Source organism: Meles meles, chromosome 11 (genome assembly GCF_922984935.1).
Source record: "Meles meles chromosome 11, mMelMel3.1 paternal haplotype, whole genome shotgun sequence".
NCBI lineage: Eukaryota > Metazoa > Chordata > Mammalia > Carnivora > Mustelidae > Meles > Meles meles.
In genome coordinates, this window is record NC_060076.1 from 4,842,797 (window position 1) to 4,864,451 (window position 21,655).

General features: G+C 60.2%; 1 protein-coding gene across 2 annotated transcripts; it reads left to right on the top strand.

Annotated features, from left to right (window-relative positions):
- Positions 1-4,543: 4,543 nt before the first annotated feature.
- On the top strand, positions 4,544-19,745 carry FAM78A (family with sequence similarity 78 member A). 2 transcript variants are annotated; one of them, XR_006820839.1, is made up of 3 exons: positions 4,544-5,551; positions 16,591-17,691; positions 17,816-19,745. XR_006820839.1 is itself a non-coding variant. In XM_046023265.1 (2 exons), the coding sequence occupies exons 1-2, from the start codon at positions 5,229-5,231 to the stop codon at positions 17,117-17,119; spliced, it is 852 nt and encodes a 283-aa protein (XP_045879221.1). In that variant the 5' UTR covers positions 4,544-5,228; the 3' UTR covers positions 17,120-19,744. The 2 variants fall into 2 exon arrangements, 1 of the variants encoding a protein (XP_045879221.1); XM_046023265.1 differs by having other exon boundaries at positions 16,591-19,744.
- Positions 19,746-21,655: the final 1,910 nt, after the last annotated feature.

The window sequence follows — 21,655 nt, forward strand, 5'->3', positions numbered from 1 at the left end:
CCCACGCCACTGACTCTTCGTGGAGAAGGCCCTAGGTTCTAACGCGGGGGCCCTCTCTGGATGGCCTCGCCGGGCCTGTGTTCCCCATCTGTAGGGGAGGCCGTGGACCAGCCCTCTCTGAGATCCCATTCCTGCTCCCCGCAGAGATGGGGCGCATCAATGATGTCAGGTGAGCCCTGCAGTGGGCTCCACCTCCTGGCTTCCCGATGCCCCGCCTCCAGCCATTTGCCTGGCTTTCAGCCCCGCCCGCTGTTTCCTGGGTGGGCATTCCAAGACTTACCACTGGCTTCCAGTCTGGTCCCAAACAGTTAAGGAGAGAACCCTGTTTCCCAGGGCAACAGAATTCCAGCATTAACATTTCCATCTGCAGAACAAGGGCTTTTCCTTCCTGGGAAATGCATTTCTAGTCCCATGATGACCACACCCTTGGAGGCCAAGGTCTCTTGAAGGACCAGCGTTGGCCTTGAGGTGCAGGTTGGCTGATGAGGGAGAGGGAGCCTGGAGAACAGCTCCGATGGCCATGAAAACGAAGTCCTGACAACTATAGGGCCGCCAGGGAGAGCTTCTGTTCCCTTGAATCGCCAGCCTCCGGGTCTTAGAGCCGGGCTGCTGAGGGCAACCCACACCCCCAACCCTCCCCGGGCTTCACTGTCTTGGCTACAGAATGGCACGGTGACAGAAGCCAGCAGGCCCGCGGAGGGTCTGGAGGGGAACTGTACGACGGCTTCCAGGGATGCTCGGTGAGGAGAAGCTGCCTCCGGCTCTTTCCGCAGACCTCGAAGGACTCTCAGCTTGTTTGAGCTGCATGTGAAGATGGGCTGGGCTGGGCCGTGTGCTTCTGATCCCGGCTCTGTGGTACGGCTGGTTCTCCGTGACCTCTCCAGGCCATTGTGCCCAGAATGGAGGGAACCTGTCCTCCCACTGACCATACTTTGAGTCCCCAAGTTACCAGACTGGGGAGTTCATCTCCTGGCTGGGGTCGGGGCTGTCCAGTCTCTCCTCTTTCTCATTCATTAGTGACTTTCCTGAGGGTTCTAGGGAGACTGAGATCTGGGGGAGGGGGAAAGGTCGGCGGGGGGCACTGAGTGTCCCCACCGTGCTGGGCGTGTTACCGCCAGGATGTCCCCTTCTGCACTTCATACACGTGTGGACGGGCCCTGGGCCTTCCACAGATGCTGAGGCAGCTGCGGGCCTGTGCCCGACACCCACAGAGCTCCAGAAAATGCTGAGTGGGAGGAAGACTGAGCTGGGAGGCAGAAGGGCCAACAGGGCCCAAGAGCTGGGGAAGCAGCCAGAACCTTGAAAGGCCCAGCAGGACTGGGACAGGGTGCGTGCGAGAGCCCAGGCTGCGGAGACCCTCTCTCTGTCAGGGCTAGCCTGTGGGGAGCACTCTTCAGCTCAGAGCCCGGAGACCAGGCCCACGGACACCGCCGTAGCCCTCTGCCCACAAAACTGGCCTTCAGCAAGCCCAGGACAAGGTACTACACGGGGTATGACGTGCAGGGAGGCGTCTACGGGGCTGAGGTTAAGGGGAAGGGGGCTTCTGTTTTGCAAGAGTCCTCACCCTGGGGGCGCCGGAGCACCTTTTCCAGTGGGACTCACTAGGGACAGGGGTTACTAGGGGTCAGTTCCATCCCATTCAGAGGGGCTGGCCGCAGCTAGCAAGGGCAGCGTCCCTAGAGGAAGGAACTGAGTGGGCTTTGGACTTGGCCAAATGTGGCTGGGGATCCAGACTCTGCAAAGCTCCTGTCCCCAGATCCCTGGGTCTCTGTCTGTACAGCCCAGCTTCAGGGGTCAGGGATCACTCAGGCAGCACCATCTCTAGGGGTGTGGCTGTTTAGTGACAAAGTTAAGGCTCTGGCCTCTGTCCTTTTCGCATCAAATGAAGAAAATGTGCAACCTGGCGCGAGTTCACAGAGCAAACACCCATGTCCTTGTCGCCAGGATGGCATCTGCGACTTCAGGGAACACCCTGGCCAGTGGGGGCTGCTCTGTTCCAGGCACTGGGGGTGATGGGGTTGGGAGATGAGACAGACATCCCCACAAGTTAACATCTTACCTACATAGAAACCAAATAGTGTAAGAGTTATCCGAAGGCAAAGGAGGTGTCGCAGGACCTGGTGAGTTCCAGAGGAGCAGAATGCTTTGGGGGAGCCATGACGTCACAGCAGGGAGAGGCCACCTTGGGTGACGAGGCCAGGGAAGTCTTCTTCGCGGAACTGGACATTTACACGGGGTCTTTGGGAGACCTGTGCTGTCTGGGCTTCTCCTCTATAGCGGGAAACAGGTCATGAGGGCCACCCTCCCTTCGTCTCAGCGTGCAGGACTAGAAATAAGGTACCTGTGGCCTAAGCTGGCATTGGCATGTGACAGTCCCTCTACCCGGCTGATCATCCCTCAAAGAAGAGACCTCAAAGGGGCCGGAACCCTCCCTCTCCAGCTCCTGCCCTCACGGGCACTCAAGATGCTCTAACAGGACACTGCCCAGAAGGGCCTGCTCCCCAGCCGGCTGTGGGTGCCTTTGGAAGTCAGAGTCATGGGGGCAGGGCAGGGGCAGAGTGCGGCTCTAAGTGGCTGCCAGGTTTTCTGATGTCACAAACCACCTGGCCTTTCCCTGGGGGAGTAAACTGCAAGGGGGGGGGGGGCTGGTGGTTTGCAGCAGCTCAGAGAGGTTCACGGGGCTGTCCAGGGTCAAACCTCCCCGCCCCCCCAACCTCGGCACTCAGTGGCTTTGGTCCCGGTCCCGGTATCAGCTGGACACCTGCCGGGGTGGGGCCTCGGGCAAGCCTCTGGGGTCTCCCAGCTCTGAATTCCCGCTCTGTGAAGCACCCGTAATAGACCCCCCTCCACAGGGGTGGCTGAGGGCATATGAAATGATGAAGCCCTTTATCTCAGCCGGGGGCCCAGCAGGCCTGACCACCTGTCTGAGTGCCAAGAGGCTCCGTCCCAGGAGCCCTGCCCCCAGACTTCTCCCCCAAGCTTCCCAGCCCTGCGGCCTCCCAGGGCCCCTGCACTGTTTCCACCCAGCCACGGCCCCACCATGGCCAGAAATACCACGAGCTGCAACCCTCCTCCCCAGGGAGGCTGCCGGGCTCAAAGGGCGGAGGAGCCCACCTGGACCCGGCAGAAGCCGAACTACACTACCCAGAATTCCTGGGGCTAGCCAGAAAGGAAATGTCGTTTCTGCAAGGAGAGGCTTAGCTCCCCACAAGCTGCAGGAGGAAACGGCGGGGGGGGGGGGAGCCGGGGAGAGGGTTAGCAGGGGGAGGGCGGGCTGTGTGCGGGGAGCGAGGGTGGAGAGCAGGGCGGGCGGCGAGGAGGAGGCGGCGCCCGCCCGCCGCCGCCGCCGCCGCCGCCGCCGCCTGCGGACCTGCATCCCCGCGAGGCCGGCGAGCGGGCGGCGGTCCCTGCGTGCGCTGCGCTGCGCTCCGGCCGGCGGCTGCAGGCGGACGCGGGGCCAGGCCGGCGCAGGGGCTGAGTTTCTGCAAAGTTTGACCTGGTTGCCTTTCCGATGCTGCAGCAGAGCGAGGCAGCGCGGGGCGCGCCAGGCGGCTGCGGCGCGGCGGCGGGTCTGAGCGGCGACAGCGCGCTCACAATGATCATAAAATAAAGCGGACGCACGGGGTGGGGGCGAGAGAGCCCCGAGCCTCACCCCTCCGCCCCCGGCCACCCCCCCCCCCCCCCCGCGGCAGCCCCGAGCTAAGAGGAGGCGGGGGCCGGGGGCGCCCACGGCCGCTCCGGACCCCAGTCAGAGCCAAAGGACACTGCCCGGGGGAGGGGGGAACGCCCGGGGGACGTACCCGCGGCGGGGGGTCAGGGGCGTCCGGAGGGCGGCGTCCGGGGCACGCGGAGCGGCCGGAGGGGCAGGTGAGTCGGTGGCACCGCCCGGGTGGGGGCGTGCGCGCCAAAGTTCCCCGGCGGCGGCGAGCGCGCCCGACGCGCGGGGTCCTAGGGCCGCTCGGGGCTGGCGAGGGAGGGGACGGAGGCGACCGACGCGGCGGGGCTGGGGCACTGCGCCCTCCGGGGTCGGGGGATCCCGGTCGGGGAAGGGGCGCACGCCCGATCACACCGGCCTGCGGGCTGACACTTCGACCCCTGGGGGCCGGAGGGACCCGGCGGGGGAAGGGGCTCGAGCGCTGGGGGCAGTGCCAGGGCCGGCAAGTCCACACGGCCCACTGCGGTGCCGGCCGGTCGCGCTCCCCCGCCACCCCACGCCACCCCCGGGTCGGGAGGGTGTCAGCGGAGATGTCACGGGCGGCGATTATTCGCTGGTGCGCGCAGTCGTGCGGCCGCCACTGACGGGGAGGGCGGGGGGGGGGGGCGCCGCCTCCGGGGAGACCGCCCAGAGCTGCGCCGTCAGCTCCGCAGCCCGCGCCCCGCGCACACGCGTCGCCGCCTCGCGCGCCCCCCGCAGCAAAGTTCGGCTCAACTTTGAGGCGGGCCTTGACGCCCTGTCTCCTCCACCCCCCCACCAGGTCCTCCGCGGCCGCGGCGAGCCAGGCGGCGGCCGGAGCGCAGCCCCGGAGCCCCGCGCGGCGGCGGGCGGCGACAGCAGCGGCGCGCCCGCGTGGGGGCGTCGGCCCGCGCCCGCGAGTGGGCGCCGACGGGGACCCGCGCCGCGCTCCTCGGGGACCCCGCGGGAGGCCGGAGCCCGGCGCTCGCCTCCTGGAAGCCGCGGGTCGGCGCTCGCCCCCGAGGGCGCCCCGGCCTCCGCGCTCGAACAGAAACTGTTCTTCCATTGATCCGGCCCCGTTGGGCGAGCGGCCGGTGCGTGCGCCCCGCGCGAGCGCGTGCGGAAGGCAGAAGGGCAGGAAGTGGGACTTCTGCAGCGAGGGTGGCGGCACCGCGCAGGGGACGAGCCTTCCTCATTGATGTGTCTGCCGGCCTTCGCCTTCTTCGCCCCAAGACTTCAGGAGCGTCTCGGAGCTGCGTTCCCCGCGTGTGAGGCACGGAAGGGCTGGATGTCTGAACAACATGATTGTCCATTAGCCTCCAAACTTTCCTTTTTTTAACCCAAAGAATATCGGTGATTTTTGTCCACTGCTAGCAGAAGACAGAACCCAGGGCTCTTGAAATGCAGCAAAATCCTTATTTATAAACGGGCCCGAGAGAGTGATATGCAAAGACCCTGTACTCAGTGAATTTTCTATCCTATGGATATCGGTCTTGAGATTTGAGGTTGGAGAGCAGCACCGTCTGCACTGGGTCGGGCCGCCTCCATCCTTTCAATGCCCAGTTTCCTCTGGGACTGCTGGCCCTCCCTGGAGATCCGAGCGGTGCTGTGTGCCATGGGCTGTATTCAGAGCATCGGGGGCAAAGCCAGAGTCTTCCGGGAAGGTATCACCGTGATTGACGTGAAAGCCTCGATTGACCCCATCCCCACCAGCATCGACGAGTCCTCCAGCGTGGTGCTCCGCTACCGGACACCCCACTTCCGTGCCTCAGCCCAGGTGGTCATGCCGCCCATCCCCAAGAAGGAGACCTGGGTCGTGGGCTGGATTCAGGCGTGCAGCCACATGGAGTTCTACAACCAGTACGGGGAGCAGGGCATGTGAGTACGGCCGGTGCGAGTGCTGGGGGCGCTGCTCAGGCTGGGGAGCTTGGGGGCCTGGGCTGGGGGCTGGGGGCCAGAGGGGAAGCTTTAGGCAGGTACGGAAGTGGCCTCTGAATCCTCCCTCTTGGCCAGGTGATCTCGGGGGGTTGCCTGTCGATTTGGGTTGGGGTCATGGCTCTGGGACCTTCCCTCCCTGTGTCACCGGCCCCTGGGGCTCCTGTGTCGTTGCCTGTAAGAGGCCGATTTGTAGAGGCGCATTCCACCAGGTGTGTCTTTGGCAAATCTGACATGCCTTCCCGCCCCGGGGCCTTGAGAAAGGCTGAGGCTTGCCGCCCCCCACCCCCCGGCTCAGGCCTCCTTGGGAGGCACCTGTGGCCCATACTCCGGAGGGGAATGGGGCCCTTGGATGCCTCCGTGGTTCTTTGTATCGAGCTTTGTGCTGGGCTCGAACTTGTCTCTGCAGTGTTTTCAGAGGTGCGTGAGGGCCTGGGGGAAGGGTTCGCAGTTCCTACGCTGTTTTGTTGGAGAGGATGGCTAGTTTGAGAAACCTAGTTTGCTTCACGGAGTAGCGTGTTTCTCTCCCCGAGGCAGACGGCCGCTGGATGTAGACATCTCATGTTAGTGTCCCGAAGGCTCCAGAGGGGCCCTAACGCTGGCTGCTTCTCTCCAGCTTAGTCTCCAGGAGGTTCCCAGGACAATGCATGTCTTGGTGCAGGACACGCGGAGCCTGGGTCTACTTTCCTGCTGTATTCTCTGGCCGCAGAGGTGGTCATCCCCGTTCTGGAAAGAGTACCAGTAGAAAGGAAAGCAACTCAGCTTTCAGGGCCGCCCTGAGACAGGACAGTGAAAATAGCTCTTTCGGAGCACGAGGTCTCTCAGAGGGAGCTAGGCAGGCCCCGAGGGCAGCCTGGCACCCCGTGCACCCTGCTTCCCCGTTCTGCAAGTGAGGAGCGGAGCAGGGGGTTCCCTGGGGCTTGGACCTTTTCGCTGATTTCAGGACATCCTGGCACAACCCCCCCCCCCGCCACAATTAGGGGGGGTGAGGAGTGGATGAAGGGTGGTGGGACCCCGGATCTTGTTGCTTTTCCACTGAACAACTCCAGGGGTGCCCCTGAAGTTGTAAGGGAAACAAGAGGATGGTGGTAAAGGGTAGAAGGGGGGGAACCAGGATCACCCCATAGAGGTGTGGGGCGGGGGCATGTTCCTCCGTCAAACTGATGTCTACACCCAAAGCCTTTCGATTCTCAAAAGTGGCTCTTAACCAAGGCAGGGGGCTGACTTCCCATGGCAAGAAGGGAAACATTCTTAGTTCTTCGGTGTGGACTCTCCTAGGAAGCCTTAAACCGGAAGTCTTCTGGGACTTTGTAAAGGATCTGGGAACACAGACAAGACACAGAGACTTTTCTAGGGGTTTTACGGAAAGCCTGTCTTCGTCCTTGGAAGTGGGGGGGAAGGCAGAGGGACTCGCGGAACGTGGAAAGATAAGAGTGCCAGGAGGAAGGACGTGCGGGAGGACCAGGGGCGCTGAGCTGAGGCAGACTCCGTGTGCTGCGGGGAGAGGCAGGCCTGGCTGGGGCCTCCACTTCCCCGGCTGTGCACAGGGCGGGAAGCCTCCCTTTGGTGGCTCCGCGTCCTTTCAGGCACTATTGCTGGCGGCAGGCCTGAGGCCGGAGACCCGAGATGACTCTCCCTGTCCCTGCCGGTCCTTGTTCCTGGTTAGAAGCGCCCGGTGCACACCTAGCTGCAGTCGAGCCGACCCGGGCGGGAGTCCAGGCTCTGCACTTTCCAGGGCGTGATCTTAGCCACTCTGGCCCTCGGTTTCCTTGTCTGCAAACAGGGCCAGTCACAGTTCTTGCCCCCGGCTTCCTGCGAGAACCATGCGAGGTGACATTTGTCGAGCAGTGGGCACTGTGCCAAGCCCAGGGCTGTTGTCTTCGACATTGTCACCGTGACCATCCTCCTCTCCGCTGCGGGGCTGAGCCGGCTGGGCACCGCGGCCGAGGCTGCAGAATTCAGAGAAATGCAAACTTCCCCTGGTCCTGAAGTTTCTCCTGAGCCCAGGTCTCCGTCTTTGACACAGCGCCCACTCCCTGACTTTTAAAAAATTTAAAAATAGTGCAAGTCACGGATGATTTGCGTTTTCAGAGGTTGAAGGCCGTTTCGTTGCTCTCCACTTGCTTCCCTTTGTTTCCTCCCCCTCCCCGGGGCACCTCTTACAGGATGGAGGGGGCCTGTGTCCCCTGCACCCATCCTCCCTGGGCCTGAACTCCCAGCTGGGGCAGGGCCAGCCCCAGAGAGAGGGCAGAGCCTGTGTGCAGCAACCCCTCCTGGGCTCGGGCCCAGGGGCCAGAACTGCCGACCACCCTGCCTCTGGGCCCTGGATGGGCCCCTGGTGCTGTGTGTCAGCTGTTGGGGGGACGGGGAAAGAAGTCCCCGCAGGCGGCTCTGAGGGCCCCGAGGGAGGACAGGTGTAGGTACCACTCTGTGGCTGTGACGCTGAGTTGGAAGCAGCCCCACTTAGGCTCACCGGCCAAATCGTATTAAAAAGTGGAATTACGGAGTGCGTGGCTCCTCTGATCCGTGGGCAGAGCTCCGTATTTGACCGAGCGCTCTGGACATGAGAAGGCCTCGTTTGGAGAGAGCCCGGTGTCTGCTTCTCCAGTGCAAACGGAAGCATTTTGGGGCGATCTTTCCAACCCCGAAGGATGCTTTTTCATCTTTTTTTTTTTTTAAGATTTTATTTATTTATTTGACAGAGAGAGATCACAAGTAGGCAGAGAGGCAGGCAGAGAGTGGGGGGAGCAGGCTCCCCGCCAAGCAGAGAGCCCGATGCGGGACTCCATCCCAGGACCCTGAGATCATGACCTGAGCCGAAGGCTGAGGCTCAACCCACTGAGCCACCCAGGCGCCCGCTTTTTTGTCTTTTTGAGCCCCGTGACAATGCAGAAAGCGAGGGGTGGTCAGGAGGGACCGCGCAGAGACACGGGCGAGCCACAGCTGCCCCCGTCCTGTGCACTGTGGGGCGTGGGAATCATCCCTAGACTCGGCCTACTTGGTGCCAGGAGCGTTCCGCCCCCGCTGGGACGATCAAGCTGTTTGTAGACACTGCCCGATGTCCCTGGGAGGGGTGCAGAGTCACCCCTGACTGAGGACCACTGGATGAGACCCTCACAAGTGAATACTTCAAATGAAACCCACACTCTGGGCCTTTGTGGACCGGGGAGAGAGCAGCCCCGTGGCAAAGGTTAAGGGTAGGGCTTCTGTCCCTTTACAAACGGGCTTGTATCCAAAATATTAATTCCAAATACCCCTGCACATTATCCCTGCTTAAAATTAATCTCTAATCCGGAGAGAACTTTTTAGAATGACACCCGGGTTTGAACCGTTTGAATTGGAACGCTCATGCACGCCGCCTCAGTTGAACACCGACTCCTACGGACGGCAGCGTGTCTCCGTGCCAGCTTCGCAGGGTTCTATATGGTTTTCGACCCACCCACACTGCTTTAAAAGCCACCTCCCCCAAACTGTTGGAGACACCTGCCTCCACAGCCCCCTCCTCCACGATTCCTCAACCGCCAGCTGTCAGCCAGCACAGCCTTCGAAGTGACAAGTCACAATTTCCAGCCTGTGTGGGAGACGCTGTATGTTGTCCCCAGCTTGCCCTCCCCTGGGGCCCCCAGGGAAGCTGGGGCGTGGCTGAGGCCCAGGGCTGGTTGGGGGCTGGGGGAGAGAGAGCTCAAGGCAGAGGGTCTCTCTGGGCGGCCAGTGCTCCCTGCCCACACCCTAGTCCAGCTGCAAACTTGGGGCTGGTCTCTTAACCTTTCTGAGCCTCTCTGTTCCCATCTGTGTGATGGGGAGAAAGGTCCTTCCCTCGCTGGGTGTTGGGAGGAGATGCGCCGTACCAGCTCAGCGCGGTGCCTGGTGCATTCCACGCACTTGACCCGCGGCCCTGTCCGTGGCGGAGCTGCTGCGAGTTCGTTGGTGATCCTGCGATCCCTGGCCGAGTTCGCAGAAGGATGGCTCTCGTAGAGCTGTGCTCTCTTCTGGGCTGGGTTTCGCGGACCTGCTTACAGCGTGGGAGTGAGGACACCTCCTGGAGGCGGGGCGCGGAGGGCTTCCGGCCAGAGCATGCAATGACACATGCCGGCAGGGCCGCCCGAGGCTGGTGGGAAGGGGCCGGGCCCGGGTGGAGGGACTGGGGACTGAGGCTTCAGGCGGAGCGGGACGCTGGACGCCCCGGCTCCCCTTCCTCTCTTTTCTCCCCAGGACCTCTTGGGGTCCTCGCTTTAGGGTGAGGAAACTGCCTCTGACACCTGAGGCCTCTTGCCCAAGGGGGTTAGCTCTCCTCCAGTGGGGGACCACGTGGCCTCTTCCTGCAGCCGCGGGCCCCGCACGGAACAATCGAGGATGAAGCTTCCTCTCTGGGACCGGAAGGCGGCCTCCCCCATCTGCTGGGCCCCGGCGGAGGGGAGGGCGGCTTGGGTGGGAGAGGGAAGTCCTTGTTTCCAGGCTTTGGGGTGGGAGGAAGTGGCGGTTGGGGGGGTGCTGCCTGGCCCAAAGAGAGCTCCCCATGGACCGGCCCTAGCCACGTGACGGCTCCAATCCTCACCTTCCGAGTCCTGAAAACAAGAGCCGGCTGGCTGTCCCCGGAGACGTGCAAGGGGGGACCCAGCCGCCACAGTGATCGGGGAAATAACAAATTAAATCCGGAGATCCTTTGTTGTTTGCTGATCAGATCCAGGTAGAAACGAAACTGATCGCTGATGCCCCGCGTCGGGGCCGGCGGCGGGGGTGGCTGGTGGCAAGTGGACAGCCTCCCTCGCTGTTGGAGGGGGCACGAGGTAGGCAGCTTCTGGAAGGTGGGTTTGGCTGGATCTCTGACAATTTCAAACATACGCGTCCTTCATGCAGTTCTGCTCGTGGAGTTTGTCTTGCAGAGACTTGGAGCACCTGGCCCGGTGCCTGACATATAGTAGGCGGACAAAAAAAAAAATCTCCTGACCCAAAAAAAAAAAAAATTGCCAAACGATGAACGGAGGAATCGGGGCGTAAGGATCTAGGTACGAGATTGAAAATGCCTGCAAAACGCCAGGAGCAGTGGTGGCCGTCGGTGGGGAGGGCGAGTGTGGTCTGCGAACCACATGGAAGATGGGGAGGCCGGCACGGCTCAGGAGGCCAGGCCGGGGGCGCTGCCACGGGGGAAACGGTCCTCGTGCTGCATTTTCTTACAGAAGTTGTAAAATAATGCAGGGCCGGAGCCCCGTTTTGCTAAAAAGAAAACACTGTGAGTGGCGATGTGTGCTGCGTGTCTGTGCAGAGAAAGGTCTAGAAGGGTGTTTACCCAAGTGTAATGTGGTGAGTAACCTCAGGGAGGTGGGGGGAGGCATGGAAGACGCGGCTTTGGTTTCTCACTTCATACTCTTCTCTACGTTTTTTTTTTGTTTTTTTTAAGAAAAGCACCACTTTTGGGGCGCCTGGGTGGCTCAGCCAGTCAAGCGTCTGCCTTTGGCTCAGGTCATGGTCTCGGATGTCAGGCCCTGCTCAGTGGGGAGTCTGCTTCTCCCTCTCCCTCTGCCCTGCTGGTGCTCTCTCTCTCTCTCAAGTAAATAAATAAAATCTTAAAAAAAAAAAAATAAAGCACAGTTTTGTAACTAAGAACTCAAATTAGACAGGCACTGTTGGTCCTTTCTGGGGTACCCAGGCTATAGCCTGGACAAAGAGGGGGCTGGACCCCGGAAGGAGTGGGGTTTTTGTTTGGGGGAAACCCTAGGAGCAGGCAGGAAGGGAGGACACCCCCCAGACCCTCCGTTGGAGAGCGGGTGCCTGGAGGGAAGGGGCCAGCCCTGTGGGAGTCCTCGTGGGGCAGAAGTCAGGAAACCGGGCTCCCGGTTGCAAACTCTTAGAGAATTTGAACTCTTTGCACATGGTACAGAACTGTGAAATGTGTAGACCGGCGGCAGGGGAAGAGGAGGCCTGAGAGCCCATGCGGCCCATCTGAGGCCCTGGGACCAGCGTGGGCAGGAAAGCCTTGGTGCGGACAGCCCTCTTGCCCTCAAGCCTCAAACTCTTGTTTGTAAACGAGGCTCTCCGCGTGTCGGCCGGACATCAGTTGTGGGATGTGAAATAATATTTAAGTGAACTCAGTTAAGCCTAAGAATAACTTGGATTTAAAGCAACATAGTTATTTTAATGTATATCAGGAAAAAAATATAGCTAGCCTACCCAACATGTTATTTTGGTGTGTTTCTTAGGAAAAACTCAATGTAGTTTTTAAAAAATGATGGATTTTAAGGAAAAAATTTAAGTGAATAATAATATAGGAGATACGTGGACAGGATCGAGATGAACAGAGACGTGGAGTTTGGAAACTCTGCTCGGAGGCTGAGGCTGAGCCAGTCCAGTCTGGCTCTGGGGTCCTGAACTCAAAATGCGGCGGGAGCCCTGGGAGAGGTGGGGAGCCCCAGGGGCATGAGGGCCCATCCGTGCTGGGGAGAGAGCCCGGGCCCAGGCTCACCGCCCCCGCCTGGCACGGACCAGGGCTCTTCCTAGAGCCACGGGGAGCGGCGTGCTGCTGTCTTCCAAGGTCACACAAGGCACAGGTCTCACTTTTCCTCCCAAGCTGCTGCCCTCGGCATCCCTGGGTGCCTTCACCCTCCACTGAGAGGCCTTTGCCCTGGGCCAGGCCTGGGTGATGCTCCCCAGGCCCCATGCCTGCCCCTCAGCACAGCTTCCAACCCCCCACCACCTCTGGGGAAGGCTTTTCTTTCTTTTTTTTTTTTTAAAGATTTTATTTATTTATTTATTTGACAGCGAGCGAGAGAGAGAGAGAGATCACAAGTAGGCAGAGGGGCAGGCAGAGAGAGAGAGAGAGGGAAGCAGGCTCCCCGCCGAGCAGAGAGCCGGATGTGGGACTTGATCCCAGGACCCTGAGATCATGACCTGAGCCGAAGGCAGCGGCTTAACCCACTGAGCCACCCAGGTGCCCTTTTTTTTTTTTTTTTTTTTAAAGATTTATTTATTTGAGGGGCGCCTGGGTGACTCAGTGGGTTAAAGCCTCTGCCCTCAGCTCAGGTCATGATCCCGGGGTCTTGGGGTTAGCAGGGAGCCTGCTTCTCCTCTCTCTCTCTGCCTGCTTGTGATTTCTGTCTGTCTGTCTGTCTGCGATCATGACCTGAGCTGAATCCAAGAGTCAGATGCTTGCCTGACGGAGGCCCACAGGAGCCCCCAGGGAAGGCCTTTCTGTGACCCGTCAGACTCACATTCTCCGGCAGTCGTGGTGCTCAGAGCTCGTGTGTGTATGCGCCTGCGTGCGTGCGTGTGTGCGTGTGTGCACCGGGCAAGCCTCTGTGCGTGTGCACGTGTGTGTGTGCCTGTGCGCGTGTTGAGTGAGGGTCTGTTGGCATCTGCTGGGGACCAGCTCACTGCAGCTGTGGGTCCCAGCCCGGTGGCCCTGTGGTTGCGTCACCTTGAGCGAAGGGTCTCCTGTCTCCAAGCCTCTTCCATCAAAGGTGCCCCCGGTCTTGGCACCAGGGTAGTTGAGGAGAAGCACTGCATTGACGTGTATACACGGGGGACGGGCGTGGGGAACATGACCACTGTCGCCGGCCTCACTGTGGTGGTGGCCTGTGCTGGGAGGGGCTGTTTCAGGGGCACCTGCTCTAGGTGAGACAGCGCACAGGCAGGAGCGGCTGGGGGAGTCTGGAGCCTGGGGAGCGCGTGGATGTGCGTGCACTCCACTGGGAGGGGTCCTGAGCTTTGACTACATTGGTTTTAAGGGCCATGAGGAGTCATGGCAGGTTTATCAGGGTTGCAGGCAGGGATGGTGTGAGCAGATTTATGTTTTTAGAAGATCACTTAGGCTTCTGGGGAATATTGTCGGAGGCAGGAGTAGAGGCTGGGAGACCTAGGCAGAGGTCCTGGCCAGTGTGAAGGCAAAGGGAAGGGGGACGTCCAGAGGGGAGAGGGAGAGTCAAGGATAGCGCCAGGTGGCCAGAGGGTGCAGGGCCCTCCAGTGGCAGGTGCTCTGCAAACACTGATGATGGGTGCTCTGCAAACATCCGGTGAGTGGATTGACAGATGGGGACTGCTGCAGGAAAAGGTGCTTGAGGGAAGCTGAGGAGTCTGATTCAAACGTGATGCGAGGGGATCCCAGAGGGTTCCAAAGTCCAGCTTCAAGCCTGGACTAGGCTGCTGTCCTTTGGGTTCACACACTTACGCGGACGAAGGCAGGAGTGTGACAGGTGGCAGCAGGGCGGTTTCCTGGGTGTGCGGACGGCATGGTCGCCCTGGGCCCATGATCTGGAGTGCCCCGCGCATGGTTCAGTGCTCTGCTGATGCCATGTTGAAATTCTTCATTTTTGGACAGGTAATCTTGAGTTTTTGCTTGTACTGGGTCCCACAAGTTCTCTGGCTGGTCATGCCCTGAAGACCAGCAGAAGCCAGTGAACTGATCAAGAGGGTAGACACAAGGGAGACCAGTGTCTTCTGCTCGTGTGCGAACGTGGACACAGGCGCGACTACACTTACCCACGAAATGCTTCTACTCCCAATCGACCCATTGGCTGGGCACTTGTGTGCATGAGCGGTCCTGGGAGGCTGGCTTGCCCCTTGCAGTGGCCTCCCTACAGCATCTCTGCTGTGCAGAAAGGAGGAGGTTCAGCGTGTGCAGGGCTGGGGTCCCAGCCTGCCCCTCCATGCCGTGGAGCAAAGAGCTGAGGGTCTGCCTTGAAGTCCGAGGTCATTCCAGAGCAAACGGAATCTCAGAGGAGATGGTGACTGCAAGGAGCAAGGAGCTCATTCCCTTCGGAGAGTGTATGTATCGTCCCCAGACTATAACTGGGGTCAAAGAGCTTCAGGTCAGGCAGGGCCGGCGCACACGGCTAAACGCCTCCCGCACACGGCTCCCAGGAGCTTCCATGGACTGCCCTGTAGAGTGACTCGCTTAGTAATCAAAAAAATCCTGCAAGGTGGGTGGGTTATCCACCGTTGACTGATGGGAAAACGGAGGACCGGAGATTTGTAACAATCAGAGCTCGTGGCTGGACTGAGGCTGGATCCAGGCTGGTCTGCGTCTCCCAGAAGTTGTGTGCCTTGCTGAGTTCCCTTCCACCTCCTGACGAGGGGGAGGGGTGGGGACCGGGCCCCCGGGGAGCAGAGGCAGTCCGTGCTGCCTGTGATGATTTGAAGGCAGATGCCCCAGGACTCGGTTCTGAGTAAGAGCCCACATGAGACGCGGCTGTCTGACAGCTCATGAGGACAGTCACCTGCCTGTGACTGAGCCAAGGCGGGCATCTGGGGGTGGGAGGGGGGGCCGTTCAGGTGCCGAGTCCCCCTCCCTCAAAACAAGCCAGCTCTTAGGCAGTGAAAGGGGCCGTGGAAGAGCAAAGTTCCTTTTGCAAATTTGCCTCCTCCTTTTTAATTATGATTACGATTACGATTACGATGATTATTATTAAGTAGGCCCCACAGAGAGCCCACTTGAGGCTTGAACTTAGGACCCTGAGATCAAGACCTAAGCTGAGGTCAAGAGTCAGATGCTATCCTGTCTGAGCCAAGCAGCTGCCCTATTTTCTACCTTTGAAAAAAAACCTCTTGCAAGCCGCTATAGCCACCACGAGAGGACAGAATGGGTGCCTTCCGGGCACCTGAGCACAGGTGGAGCAAAGGCACGGGCTTCTGAGAAATCCAGGACAGGGAGCGCAAACTCCTCCTCTGGCCCACAGCACCCAGCTAAGAGGGGAGCTGGTAGCCCCATGCCTGCTCCCACCCACCCGTGGCTGCTGTGGCCTGGTGGCTCTTGGGGACTGATGGGGACTTCAGAAATGGGAGGTCGTCTGAGCTGTTGCCCTAGTTCCCTGGGACTTTGATGAGCTCAGGGCCCCAGGCAGGAGGTGGCCTAGTAGGCAGGTATTACCCTAATTTGTGACTTTTTCAATGGAATAAACACAAAACAGACGGGAAATAAACAGGAAAATGAGCAACATTGCATTCCTGTTCATGCCTCCCAGAGTGGCCCCAAATTTGCTAACTGCTCGCATTAAATGATACGTTTGGGGAGAGGAGGGCATCTTTTCATAAAGATAAGCTATACCTAACGAAACTGGCCATTTCCCCCATTTTTGAGTTCGGTGGCATTAAGCACATCCACATGGTGGTGCATCTGTTTCCAGAACTTTTCCATCTTCTCTGCCTGGAACACTGCACCCGTGAAACGCTGACTCCCCACCCCTCCCCCCGGCAATCGCTGTTCTGCTTTCTGTTTCTATGAATTTGACCACACTAGGGACCTCCTCCACGTGGAATCATATGGTATTTATCGGTTTGTGTCTGACTCAGTTTACCCAGCATGGTGTCTTCAGGGTTTATCCCTACTGTAGTATATTGCAACATTTGCTTCCTTTTTAGGGCCGAGTAATATTCCACTGTGTGGATGGGACCCCATTTTGTTTATCGATTCTCCTGCCCAGCGACATGCAGGTTTCTTTCATCTTCTGGCCACAGCGAATGACGCTGCTGTGAACAGGAGTGCATTTTGTAAAGTACCGTATCCTGGGGGGCGCTGCTGGCTTACCCCGTTGTGCAGAATTCTGGGGGCAGAGGGTCCTGAGCTTCGGTATTACGGGTGCTCAGGTGGAAACGGAACTGGCTGAAGTCAGGCTGCCTGGATCCCAGACCCCACTGCCGGGGAAAAAGCCCCCTGGCCCCGGCTTCGCTGTCTTTATCTGTCTGGCGGGATGGACATGATTGTTGATGAGTGTCCAAGGTGGGGGCTCCCTGGGTGCCGCTGTGCCCCCAGCCACACGGGAGACAGGCTGGTGTCCTCGTCTGTCCGAGGGGTGTTATAGCAACAGTACGATGACTGACTGGGGGGGACGCAAGAGAACAGGATGTGGCTTTGAAGGGGGCTGCGTCTGGGGGAGCCCAGACGTTGACGGTGGATGTCTGTGTTTCGCCTGTCCCTGCGCCCCCACCCCGGGGGGCAGGGGGACGCAGCCTCGTGCGTGGCTGATTGAGTGAACCGGCCTTCCTGTCCTCAGGTCCAGCTGGGAGCTGCCGGACCTCCAGGAGGGCAAGATCGAGGCCATCAGTGACTCAGACGGGGTGAACTACCCCTGGTACGGCAACACCACGGAGACGTGCACCATTGTGGGCCCCACCAAGAGAGACTCCAAGTTCATCATCAGCATGAACGACAACTTCTATCCCAGCGTCACGTGGGCCGTGCCTGTCAGTGAGAGCAACGTGGCCAAGCTGACCAACATCTACCGGGACCAGAGCTTCACCACGTGGCTGGTGGCCACCAACACCGCGACGGACGACATGATTATCCTTCAGACGCTGCACTGGCGCATGCAGCTAAGCATCGAGGTCAACCCCAACCGGCCCCTGGGCCAGCGCGCCAGGCTGCGGGAGCCCATCGCCCAGGACCAGCCCAAAATCCTGAGCAAGAACGAGCCAATACCGCCCAGCGCCCTGGTCAAGCCCAATGCCAACGACGCTCAGGTCCTCATGTGGCGGCCCAAGTACGGGCAGCCGCTGGTGGTGATCCCGCCCAAGCACCGCTAACAGCCCGGGTGCCCTGCGAGGCGAGACGCGAATAATAACCCCGCTCCGAGCACACCCACACGGACTGTGCAGTCATTCAGCACAATGCAACCACTCTACCTTCTGGAGCGGGCGGGTCTCACTGTGCAAATGCCCCAGCACGGCTCCCCCAGCCCTCCTGGCCCCTGCTTCCTTTCGGGGAGGGGGAAGCCCGGCTGGGACACCCAATCCCGCGCGCCCCCTTCACCTTGGGTCTCCTTTCCTGGCAATTTCAGTCATTCACTTGCGAGACTCCCAAAACAACTGCTTTTTCAGTTCTTCTTCTTTTTTTTCTTCTTCTTCTTTTTCAAACACCTCTTTCACGAGGTTCAGGGGCAGGAGGAGGCGGAGCTGGTCATGACCCTGACTGGCAGCTGCTGCTGGTTTGTGAGTGGCGGCCCCCACGGCAGCTCCCCTCGTCGTCCTCCCTCACGCGGCCTTACGTAGACTCGCTTTGCCAAACTTTTGCCTTAAGCTGAATTTAAAGGAAAAAGCCCAGAACAGACAAAGAAAGCAGGATCTCTCTTCTACTGACGGCTCATCCTCTGCGAGAGGTGAGGGAGGGGGCCGGGCAGGGAGGAGAGAGAGCCACCTGGGCCCTCCTCCGGGCGGCCTTGAGAGAGGGGCGGGGGACAGACGTAGACCTCGAACCAGCTGCGCATTCTTTCGTTTCAGCAGAAACACAACCAGAAACCAGACCGACCACTAAGGAGCCCCTTCTCTCAGGCCCGGGGGGCAAGCCCCTTCCCCATCCCTGGGAGAAGTACCTGTGCGCTCCCGCGGGCGGTGTCTGCTGGGGCGGCTCCCCTCCTCTCTTCCCGCAGCCTTAACCTTCCTGGGGCCGATCTGGGAGGAGAGAGGGAGGGTTGAGCCCCGGGGTTCTGCCATCTCAGCGCCCAGCCACCGATAGCTCCTCAGGCACATCTAAGTGTTGTGTGGCTTTTCCTTTTCTGTCCACGCTGGCCCCAGACGCCTGGAGGACCAGCCACCTTGAGCCAGATTTAGTTCGAAGGTAAGAGAGGCAGCTTCCCTCCTGGCTCCTTCTCAGGGGTCCCCCTCCCAGGCGCTTTGGGAGAAGCTGCGGGTGGGCTGTGGCTGTGCCAGTGTGGGAGGTGGGGGGGAAGCTGCCGGGGGCGGCACCCGAGGAAGGTGGTCCTGCTTCTGGGGAGGCTGGGGAGGCCATCAGGTGGATGCCCCCTGCTCTTATCCTCAAGGAAGAAAACCAGGGCCTCAGGCTGGCGGGGGTGACATGGGGCCATGGTTGACAGGCATTGGGGCCGCTCTGGAGGCTGGTCGGGACAGTGTGGCCAGTCTGGAGGGCCACCATCCCTCGGGTCCAGGGCCCTCCAGGGTCCGAGGATGGTCCTGAGCGACCCCAAGCTTTCTTGGTAATGTCTGCCTTGAAGGCTGCTTGTAGGAGCTGCAGGGGACACCCCACAGAAGCCCCCTTCCTCAAGCCGCTGCGCCCGGCTCTGCACTCAAACTGGTGCGGCCCAAGCACAGAAAAACCGTCAGAAAAGAAAAACGATTCATTTCTGCTGCAGATGAGCCGCTTGTTAGGCGTCCCGGGGACAGCGTGGGGGGCTGTGGGGCACCTTGCTCTTGTACTTACCCCGGGGGTGCTCAGTGTCCCGGGTGTCTCCCACGCCCCGCTCCTGACGGCAGGCCCGCAGCTATCTTGGGACAACTGGACCCCAAACATGCCTGCGGGGCCAGCGTGCTGCTTGGGGAACCCCTTTGTCAGGCCCAGGACCTTGCCCCTGGAAACTGCCTGTTCCCCTTGGTGTGTACGGAGACCCTGTCACCCAGAGAGGCCGCAGCCTCGAGTGGGGGACGACGGGTCCCAGCTCTACCTCTGGGGAAGGGCCAGGAGGGGGCCAGGCTGACGGCGTCCCGCTGCCGTGGACAGGACCTGGCCTCCTAAGGGAGAGGCCCTTCCCTGCACTCAGGTCTTTCTTGCACTAAAAAAAGGAGGAAGGGCCCTGGGCGAGGGGTCAGGAGGCTGGGGTTCAGGTGCTGGCCTGGGTCGTCACGAAGGGATTCTCACTGTGCGAGGAGTGGGAGCAGGAGAGGACAGTGGGGAGTGGTCCTGAGCTGTCCGGGGCAGAGTCCCCGCCGAGACGCACCTGCTGCGTGTGAGTAAGCTCTCCTGCCCGGGACCAGTGCTGTGCCCACGGGGAGGGGGCAAGGCTGTTCTGGCTGCCTCCCTGGGCCTACCGCATGCCTGGGCCCCGGCTCGCCTCACTCCTTGGCTCACCCCACCCCTCCTGCACCCCTCTCTGTCCTTCCTGGCCTTTCTGAAGACAGGGCTGGAAAGACTCTGGAGAGGCCACAGGTCCGGCGAAGGACCTTGGGTCTGGTCCCTGGGCCTCCTCCCTGTCAGGAGCACAGACCCCAGGCTTTTCCCCTGGGTCCCCAATCCCTCTGGTGTCCCCCTCCCCTGGCGTGGACACACTCCTCCAGCAATAAGGACCATCTGTGGTCGTGGAGAGTACTGTGAAAACAAACCAATGCACTTACCAGGAGGCATGAGACTCTTGAAGAACATGTCAAACCTTTTTAAAAAAGAAACAACAAATATTCGCAAAGAGAAATAAAATGTAATTTTAAAGTAGGCCTGGCTAGGATCTGGATGTTTCTAAGGCGTTTCTGAAGTGGTGGCGCGTGTTGGGGGGTTGGTGGCCCTGTGTTCTGGCCACGGGAGCGAGCGTACTTGGAGGGAGGGTTGCTTTGTTCACGCATCCGCTGCCTTCCACGGCCCGGAGACCTCAAGTCCCTGCCAAGAGTGCCCCTGGCTGGTGCCCCGGGTGGAGGAGGGATGGCGGGCTTGAGGTGGAGGCCGGACTTGGGGGCAGCTTGGACTTTTGGCAAACAGGAGAAACCCACGTGACAAGGGGGAGTTAGTGTTCAGTTGGCCACGGGGCTGCAAGCCTGTCTTCACACGGAGAAACAGCCGTAGGACAGTGTCAGTCTAGAACATGGCTCGGTGCCCTGCCCTCGGCCAGAGGCTGACGAAAGGGGGTGGCGTGGAATTAGCACCCTCGTAGGAAACACTTTCTTCTAATGAGAACTTTCTTATGAAAGGACGGGAGGTGGGAGGTGGACATGGAGTCAAGGCAACTTGCATGAGTCGGGTAAGACGCTGAGCCCCTCTGAGCCCCCTTTACCTTGTATGGAAAGTGGGGATTCTCCAAGTCGCTGCCTCTTAGCTGACACGGTGAAAACACGCTGTTCTGCTTGGTTTCCAAGTGCGAACAACCCGCGTGTTCTTAGGGTCCCCACTTCACAGAGGAGGAAACGGACAGCAGAAGTCGAGAAGCTGCTCAAGGCCACGCATCTGGGGAGAGGCAGAGTCGATCAGACTCTGTGGTCAGTTTGAATCCTGGCCCTGGAGCCCAAACCCTTACCACTGCACACCCTCCGTCCTGGCGTGTTGCTATGGAGCATACGTTTGGTGCTCAATAATTATGGACTACTAAGAAGCCCGTGTGCCTTTGGCTCCGTCCATTCTGGGCTCCCTGGGCAGGAAATGCCTTTCTTCCCGCGCCCCCCCACCCCCCCCACTGGAAGGTTCTGTGCAGCAGTCAGTTCCCTGAGGCCCACAGTGAGTCCAGCTCATTCCCTTTGGGGAGGGGCTGCCGGTCAGCTGCAGGCCATGGGCTCATCCTCCCTGGTTGCTGGTGGCGGCCTGGCATCTCCACGGAAGACAGGGGCCCCGTTTGCAGTGGGCATTGGGGATTTGGTTTCTTCTCTGGGTTTTCCACATTGCAACAACCCAACGGCACTCTGCATCCTGTCTCCTGGGTCTGAGACACCAAAGCAGGAAATTGCATAACAGCCTCTGCTGGCCGCCCTCCACCCAGATGGCTTATGGGTGGTACCGCTAGCTGTCGCCGTTTCGGCTGTGGTGTCAGCTTCCGAGCTGCCTGTGAGAGCGCCTGGGGTGTGTGTGAGTGTGTGTGTGTGTGTCCACGTGCATGCGTGGACAACAGGGCTGTGGCCTGGCCAGTGGCGGGAGAAAGTTGAGCTGGAGCACACCAGGAAAAAGCCAGAGTTGCTCAGGCATTGGAGCCTTTGGGCCGATATGCAGCCGAGGACGTGCAGCCGATGGTGCGCGCCGGGAGCGGGGGGAATGTTCCGGAGGGGAAGGTGCCAGGAGGGTGGCCCTCAGTGAAGAGGATTCCAAGAGGCATTTAGTCACAGTGGAAGCCCTCCCGCTTCTCAAGCTGATAGCAGGTTAAATTTAGAAGTCCCAGACTGGGATGAGACACAGACATCAGACTCGAGCCAGCTGTCGCAAGGTCCCCTGCCGGAGCAGGGCCTGAGAGAGCCGGCTGTCCGGGCTGGGCCAGGCTCGCCTGCCCCACAATGCTGGAGAGAACCAGGCGCACCGTGACCCTGCACACAGCCTGCTTGTCACCTCTGGGCACTTCTGGGGAGAGTCCAAGCTCTGGACTTGGGCTCACTGTCGGTGAGGTCTTAAGGCCGCAGAGGAAACCCCACCTGTTGGGAGACGGC

Bases quoted from the DNA above. Each gene is read 5' to 3' on its own strand.
- FAM78A (XM_046023265.1), top strand. From the start codon at position 5,229: ATGCCCAGTTTCCTCTGGGACTGCTGGCCCTCCCTGGAGATCCGAGCG. The intron at 5,552-16,590 runs GTGAGTACGGCC...TCCTGTCCTCAG, and splicing joins CAGTACGGGGAGCAGGGCAT to GTCCAGCTGGGAGCTGCCGG.